General features: G+C 41.6%; 1 protein-coding gene across 2 annotated transcripts in view; it reads left to right on the top strand.

The window, feature by feature from the left end:
* Positions 1–8657, top strand: part of RCAN2 (regulator of calcineurin 2) — a 72477-nt gene that overhangs the window by 57700 nt on the left and 6120 nt on the right. For both annotated transcript variants that reach the window (XM_009069986.1, XM_009069987.1), the window contains exons 2-3: positions 4399–4572; positions 7247–7418. In XM_009069986.1, the coding sequence (XP_009068234.1) occupies positions 4399–4572; positions 7247–7418 (346 nt within the window). The remainder of the gene's footprint in view (positions 1–4398; positions 4573–7246; positions 7419–8657) is intronic.

Below are 8657 nucleotides of genomic sequence, written 5' to 3' on the forward strand. Positions count from 1 at the left end.
TCAGATAGATCCAGTATTGTGTTTGCCTCCTCATGGCTGTATTTCACTGATCACTTTTATCATGTGACTTACAGGGTCTTATTCCCAGGTGAGCTCCCATTTAGTGGTAGAAATAGTTTTTAGTCCAGGAGAGCAGAGCTTTGCCCTTGTCCTCTGAGGCTTTTAGCTCATGTCTGTTACTCCACTGCTTATTTCTTCCTTGCATGGTGCTCTGTTTGTCCTCTGCATTCGCTGTCGTAAATGATAACCATCAAGCTTGAGTAATCAGCTGCCTTAATTAGTATGGTCCTAGTTTGTGCTAATTTTGTTAATATAGGAAACAAACAAAAAAAGAACTTAGAAACTGCTAGAGGTGGTGAATATTAGATGATGGCAGCTGGCATGAGGTGATGGGACAGAACTGGAAAAAGGTGCCCCATTCTGGGCAAAGGAATAGGGAGATGAAGAGAGGGCACAGAGCCCATGAGGGAGAGGTGAGAACTTGGACAAATGAAGTCTGCTCACATTTGCCAGAGCATTAATTGGCCTCATAGAGACATACTTGAGATGGATGAAGAGATGCTAAATTCCCAGAAATACATGTATAACTCATGACTTGCTGCGTAGAATCATGGAATGTTAAAGAGTTGGAATGGACCTGGAAGATCATCTCGTCCCAATCCCCTGCCATGGGCAGGGACACCTCCCACTAGACCAGGTTGCTCAAGGCCTTATCCAACCTGGCTTTGAACACTGCCAGGGTTAGGGTATCACAACCTCACTGGACAACCTATGCCACTGTCTTATCACCCTCACAGTAAAAAATTTCTTCCTAATATCTAATCTAAACTTCCTCTCTTTCAATTTGTACCCATTACTCCATGTCCTATTACTACAGTTCCTAACGAAGAGTCCCTCTCCAGCTTCCCTGTAGACTCCCTTCATTTTGACCTTTTAAGAGTAGCAACACTCATGCTTAACTTTGGACATTCCTTTTTTTTTTCCTGAGTTTTCAAAGTACTCTGAAAGTTTTAAGACTTATTTTCTAAAAGCATTTTAAAAGCACCAAATCTTAAAAGCACTTTAAAAGTCCCAAATTGAGAGGATTATGTGTCTTGAATAATTTATCCACAAAACTTGAAAGGGAGAGAATTTGCTTAGGTCTTTAAAATGTATATGATATATTTTTTTATAGATTGGAATGAACTCTGAAAGACTTTTATCCAGATAAGTGCATTCAGCAGATAGTAGAAGTCACAGGCAATAGCAATTAAGGCATAAGGCGTTTCCTGGGAATTAATATCAAGCTGGGAGGAGTTGGGATGGCTCAAGATGCAGCTGAAGGCCATTAACTTCAGTTGATGATTAATGACCTCTGCTGAGGTCATTTTTATTATCAGCTGAAAACACAGAAAAATCCAGATGTATGAATCTTTGTAATGGGAGTTGCAGTTTCATTCAGTGCAGTGGAAGTGTCCCCACTGTGGGTAAACTGCCCTGTATTAATATCAAATAGAGGGTTTGATTTCCCTGTTCCCCACAGCATTTTTAGGAGCGTTAATCAAAGTTGAATCTCTAAAGCTGTGCCAGTATCAAATTGAAAAGTAAGCAGAATAAAGTCCATAGCACTTTAAAGTTCTCCCAGTGTTACATTTGGCATCCAGTACTTAATCGGATTTATTTAGAGATACTCCATCTATCCCTTTCAGTATCTAATGAGAGAGTGTCTCAGTATTGCCCAGGACTTTCCTTGTGCTCAGTGTTGATATTGTGTCCTTCCTTCTTTTGCTCTATGTCCCTAGCCAAGCTCTGGGTTCTGGATTGTGTACAGAGAGGGTGGGCACACCGCACTGGCTGGTGCAAGAAAATCCTGCTGCATCCATATAGGAAGAATCTGTTCCCCAATAAATAGTCATAGTAGATACTTTCCAATGTCCAGACAAGGCCATGAATGGTTTCTTCCACGGTTGGGGAAACTTTTTTTTTACATGATGAATTATTTAATTGTTGACTTACGGGGAAACTGAGAGCTACTACAGAGGACTAGGAAATGTTCATCCTGCTGCTTATTTTTGCCTCATGATATCACTTATAGAACGATAGGATTGTTTAGGCTGGATGAGACCTCTCAGATGGTGAAGTCCATCCCAGCACTGCCAAGCCCCCAACTGAACAATATATATATATGTATGTAAGTTTGTTTACCTCAAGATTGTTTTTAAATACACTCAAGAAGTCTGAAATAGGTAATATAGGTAACATAAAGATATAAGCTTTAATTAGTCACTAGGACTATGTGTCTGAACTCTGCCACGTCCTACTTTGCCTGTGCAGTCCTCTTCCTGGGCCTGTGTCCTTTTCTCTCCCTTCCCCCAACCCTTTTTCCCTGGTCATTGTAAAGGTTGTAGCATCAAAATTCCAAGCAGGGCAGGACTGAGATGACTTGCTACTTTTGGCTGACCTTTGTACAAATGTCACTGGATTTAGACTTCTGCTCAGGAAAATAGAATTTTTCAAAACTGTAAGCAGAGCATATAAAAAGCATAACTCAGGTGTGAAATGTTGACAATTTGGACATGAGGTGGTATGACTAGACCTGCTTGTACAAACCCAACAGCGTCACGCTGGTTTTGGGATTACTGCTGGCCTTTAGTCACCCTCAGCCAAACCACAGAGCTCTCGCCTCTCTTTCTTCTTTCTTTTTCTCTTTTTATTCCTCCAAAGTATCTCCTGCGGTGAGAGGAAGAGGTGAGTGAGGTCAGGCAGAATGAAATGAAAATCATGAAAGCTTAATAGACCACAGGGAGGTTCCTTTGAAAGGGTGCCAGAGATGGGATATCAGTTATGGGGAAGAAGACCACAGAGTTGGCAGTGAATGAAAGGAGATCTGGTACATGTGCATTAGTGTGTCATAGTCCTTGCTGTGAAAACTGATCTGTTTTCCTAGTTAACTCTTTAACAAGTGTCTCAGGCTGACAGGAGTTACTGCCACAGTGCTGTTAATGCTCCCTGATGCAGCTGCACCATGTTCAGTATATTTTTCTAAGAAGTTCTGAATTTTGTTTTCCTTTTCTGTAGATGAGAACTGAAGTATTGATGAGATTACATAAATTGCAATTTCTTTTTTATCTTCTGCATTCTCTACCAGAAGGGACCTTGAAGATCATACAGTTCCAACCCCTTGCCATGGGCAGGGACACTTTCCACTGCACCAGGTTGCTGAGAGCCCCATCCAGCCTGGCCTTGAACACTTCCAGGGATGGGGCAGCCACATCAGATTATTGTAATGATACATTAGGTTATTGTAATCATAACCTAATCATACAAACCCATGACATAATAGCCCTCAGTGTATGAAATGGTGTGACAAATCAACTCAAACCCTGTGTTTTTTTCAAGACAAATGACTCTTAGAAAAAGGGGCTTTGCTCTGGCTGATTGTCCATCTTCTAAGACTTCAAATCTTGGCTGCCATAGTTAAAATGCTCAGATGCTCTGTGAGACTCACTGGATGGCAGGCTGAAATCTGAGTAAACACAAAGGATGGACTAAATGATAACTGCTCCCTCTCAGCCTTAGCATTTCATGAATCCATTCTTGTGTGAATGAAAAGACCCGTGCAAGTGTCAGAATGGATTTAAGGACTTTGGTTTTATTTGATGGCATGGGACTAGTCCTCTGTGTGCTCCTCCGAGGCTTCCAACGTACCTTGAATTTCTGTTCATCTCCAGGGCCAGGAATGTGGTACAACACAGACCTTTCTTTTACAATATTAAAATATCCATATTTGTGCCATTTGCTTTTGGACATGGTTCTACAGCTAAACACTTAATCCTGAAATTTGTCTTTGGGACAAGTCACTGTTTTCAGTTACCTAATCTTTTTTATCAGCTGCTACAGGAACTTTCAAGGAATGAATGTGTATCTGTGCTAAATCTTTAAATGACAAAACATCCAGAAAAACATATCATGCAATACAAAAAGACCCTGCAGTGTTGATGTGGCTGGAACCCTCGGTTCCAGCTTTTGTCTGCTGATTGCATTGTACTTCAGCACAATGGTTGTTTCTGTACAGATGAACCCACGGTTGTCTGGTGGTTTCAGTCATGTGCCCTTTCAGCTTCATTTCATGTGTCACTGTTGCAGTTTTGCTCAGCTTTTAGGAGGAGTTCAGTAGCTGTTAGATTCTCAATTTCAAGACTCCTTCCCCAAAACATTTGCAGAGTCCAGCACTACCAGACCAGTGCTTTCCTCAATTTCACTTCACAAAGCCTTTATTTGTCTAGGGACACCTGTCCCCAAAGGCCACAGGCTGAAACCTCCTGGTTAAACAGTTGTCAAGTTTCAGATTCTGTTGTGACACAGACTGATGTGATAGAGCACAAAGTTAATCTTCAGCACTTCTTTTTTCATCTGCAGGAGAAATTTGAAGGCTTGTTCCGTGCCTATGATGACTGTGTGACATTCCAGCTGTTCAAAAGCTTCAGGCGTGTGCGGATAAATTTTAGCAGTCCCAAATCAGCTGCTCGTGCCAGGATAGAGCTGCATGAAACACCATTCAGAGGAAAGAAGCTAAAGTTGTATTTTGCACAGGTAATGAAATCCACTTCTGTGACAGTGCACAGCTTTTATAGAAATATTGTGCAGTAACACTAAGTAAAAGTAATAAAAGTTTCTCCCATGCCCAATCTCTCTGCTCAAACCTCCTTTATGTTGCCTGAGCTGTACCTGCCCTGTGAGTCTGCAGTAACTGTAAAGGACCACTTAGGACCCAAGTTGCTTATTCAACACAAAGCATTTACATAGCTTGAAAATAATTTACAACATTGGGTGTTGTCTGTGGGTAACTCTCTAAATTAGCCCTAAAAAAGCAGTAATGTAAAGTAGCCAAGTAAATAAAAAAAGTAGGGCTGGATTACTTATTTGACTGCAACCCTGAGCCATAGTCAGGCTTCTTCCTGCCTCTTGTTTTTTCATTACTGAATACATGAATTACAAATACTGGATTCTCTAAAAGGAATTTATTAAGTTCAAGTAAAAGGCAAAATGTAGGAGAGGAACAACACTCCCGGCCTGGGGACAGAGATAATTATGTCCATCTTTTGGAAGTGTCAGATGGGAGTTCTATTCTCCTTGGCTGAGAGTGGGGTGGCTGCCCCAGGCAGGATATATAAAGGTGAGGGAGGTTGAGAACCCAACCACCAACTCTTCTGAGTGTATTTTAATGAATTACTGTAGCCACTGTGGCTTGTGCGATATACACCAGTGTGTGTGAGCAATGCCAGTGTGCCTTGAGCTGCCAGCTTGGCTCTTCAGAGGTCTGAGGTTAAGGGCTGACTCATCTGAAGGTATCAGTGAAGCCAAGAGGCTGTTAAATTGTGAGCCTCTACATCGTGGTCAGAACAGGAGCTGTTTTGAGCCCAGGCAGAAGCAGAACCACAGGAGGCTGGGAAACTACAGCTGTGAACAAACAAGTTAGATGAATTCAGAAGATCTTACAGTTGGATTTAGGTGTTGAGAATCTGCCTCAATTGCATTTTATATGTCTTAATCTTCTAGATCTGGCTCTGAATTTCTGAAAGGTTTCAAAACCTGCAGTTAAGCAGATCTGAGAATCATTTCACTCTAACTGCACAATCAAGAGGTTAATTGAAAACTTGGGATAACAAGAAAAATGTGTGTAATAGTGATTTGTCTCCCTATCTAAGCTGATTTCCTGCAGAGCCATTCTCATATCTGCACTATGCTCTCCAGTACATTTAGTCTTACAAGTGCTTATTAGTTGTGTCCAGGGAATAAAGATTTGGAAGAAGCACAGTGTCTGGAGCAGTGTATGGCTTGAGCCAGACTGAATAACCACTTCCAGACCTAGCAGTTGTGGGAGACATGGAGTTGGAGACCCAGGCTGGTTTGCAAACCCCATTCTGGTATAGGTGGTGCTGTCCCAGCAACCTGACAAGTTTGCTGCCATGCAAATGCAGTTTACTGCTTCTGAGCTTGAGCTGGTTGTAACCTTGCTCAGGTATGGCTGCAGTATAATTCATTTATGTTGAGGCTTCTTTAACATACCAGAAAAGAGCAGGAATTAAATAAGATAATTTATGATGGAAGTAAAATGAAAACATTCAGTTGTGAATGACTAAGGAACATGATACATTCCTTTATCTCTTCAACCAAAGAAATTAAATCTTTACAAACCTTTCTGAAGTTACTTATAAGGCCTTGGTGCAGGAATTGCTGGTTTCTTGTATAATGTCTCTTTTTATTTAGGAGTTTAGACTAGGAGATCACAACAGTATCTTTTCAGCCTCAAAAATCTCTGAACTAGCAGCTGTGGATACCAAAGCTTTGCATTTATCCTCAGAGAACACATCCAATAGGCACAGACAGTGTAGCTTTGCTGATATAACAGCCCCCCACAGTGTATTTACTGCAGAGGCACCATCTGTAAGGCTGAGATGAAATTCATCTCCAGGCCTTCTCTGCTGAGACTGACACTGAAACCCTGCCTGGGTGGCATTTGGAATTAGAAGTGTGTGATTTGAGTAATCATTCCATTTAACCATCCTATGTGGATGAAAAGCTGGACATGACCTGGCAATGTGTGCTGGCAGCCCAGAAAGCCAACTGTATTCTGGGCTGTATAAAAGGAATGGTATCTAGCAGGATGAGGGAAGGAATTTTGTCCCTGTGCTCTGCCCTAATGAGACCCCATCTGGAATAATGCATCCAGCTCTGGGGTCCTCAGCACAGGAAAGAAGTGGACCTGTTGAAGCAGGTCCAGAGGAGGGACATGAAGATGTTCAGAGTGCTGGAGCAGCTCTGCTATGGAGACAGGCTGAGAGAATTGGGGTCATTCAGCCAGAAGAGAAGGCTCCAGGGAGACCTTATTGTGGCCTGTCAGTACTTGAAGGGAGCCTGTAAGAAAGATAGGGACAAACCTTTTATCAGGGCCTGTTGTGACAAGACAAGGGGGAATGGTTTTGAACTGAACAAGGACAGATTTAGACTAGATGTAAAGAAAAGATTTTTTACAATGAGGGTGGTGAAACACTGGCATAAGTTGCCTAGAGAAGCTGTAAACACCCCATCCATGGAAACATTCAAGGTCAAGTTGGATGGGGCTTTGAGCAGCCTTGTCTAGTTGAAAATGTCCCTGCCCATGGTAGTAGGGTTGGACCAGATAACCTTTAAAAGTCCCTTCCAACACAAACTATTCTATGATTCTCTATCCTATACTAAACAATGTCTTTGTTATGCTTCAAAGATTCAGACCTCTGAGACAGATGGAGACAAGCTTCATTTGGCACCACCACAGCCTGCAAAACAGTTTCTCATCTCGCCTCCAGCCTCCCCACCTGTAGGGTGGCAACCAATAGATGATGCAACACCTGTCATCAACTATGACCTCCTTTATGCAGTTTCTAAGCTTGGACCAGGTAAGCTTGTGGTCCTTGGGTGAAAATGTGACAGAAAAAGCAGACAAGAAATACCAGCACAGATAATAATAACTGTAGAGGGAGTTGGCATAAAGACTGTAAGTTGAATTAAAGCTTTGGATTTAAGTTGATGGATGTCAACTGGTTTTTTGCTTCAGAATGAGTTTTACCATATATATATACAGAATTGTAAGTTAACTGCAGCTTGTGAGTGCTGTTTGGTTGAATCAAAGCCTGCTTACACAATTTTTTGTGCTGAGGTTTGTGCTAGTGGTTTAGGTGGGAACTGGATGTTTGTTCATGAACTTGGGGAGTTTTTGCTTTAAGAGACATCTGCTCAGTACTGTATTCCAAGATGCAGATACCTCATCGAATACTGAGGCATCACAGCATCTCCACTGGAGTGGAGATCTCATGTTAACAAGTTTGTTGAGAGAGAACTACAGTTCCCCAATCCCAGTGGGATTGTTCTGTTAGTGATGCTCATTTTCTGCTGAAAACTGTATGCAGGAGCAATGGGATAAACTGTAGCTCCTATTAACATAGGATAGATGTCAATGGGTAATGCAGACTGGCTTTCTTCCTTCTTCATGTTTCTTCCCATCTTCAGCTAATGCCAGGAATTGCAGTTAGCTGGGATTTTCAAACAATGCTTTCCCTTAGAAAATGCTCATCTGATGAAACCAAAACTTTTATGGGGGAGAGTTACTTTTGATTTAATTAAGTCATCTTTACAAATAGTTTTCTTTCAAAGCTGAAAGAAATCCTCTTTTAAAAATTTCAACGTGGAAAAGGTTCCAGTTTCAGGTCTAAGCAGTATCATTTAGAAATGAATCTAATTCACATTCATAAGCCACAACGAAAAAATATCTAATCAAATTATCTTCATACCAAAATAAAACACTTCAGATCCAATCTAATAACAATTGTGGGGTAGGCTCATGAAAATTTAGCAGTTTATTTTTGAAATTCTTGTGGGATGAGAGAATTGTTTTCTCCCCAGCTGTACTGGAGAAGCTGCTTCCTCGCTCTGAGAGCAGCTTACATTGCAGACATCTTATCACTGGGGCTTTTGTGCAACTGCACCACAGTAACGCAGAGCTGGAGTGCGTGGGGTGCAGGAAGATGTTTCATGACTGACAAGGTTTGCAGGATTATCTCCTATCTTTTTCACATGGGATCTCTCACAGGGGAGAAATATTTATCAGGAGAGCATCAGAGATTCCTGTGGTTTATTCC

Source organism: Acanthisitta chloris, unplaced genomic scaffold (genome assembly GCF_000695815.1).
Source record: "Acanthisitta chloris isolate BGI_N310 unplaced genomic scaffold, ASM69581v1 scaffold3972, whole genome shotgun sequence".
NCBI classification, from domain to species: domain Eukaryota; kingdom Metazoa; phylum Chordata; class Aves; order Passeriformes; family Acanthisittidae; genus Acanthisitta; species Acanthisitta chloris.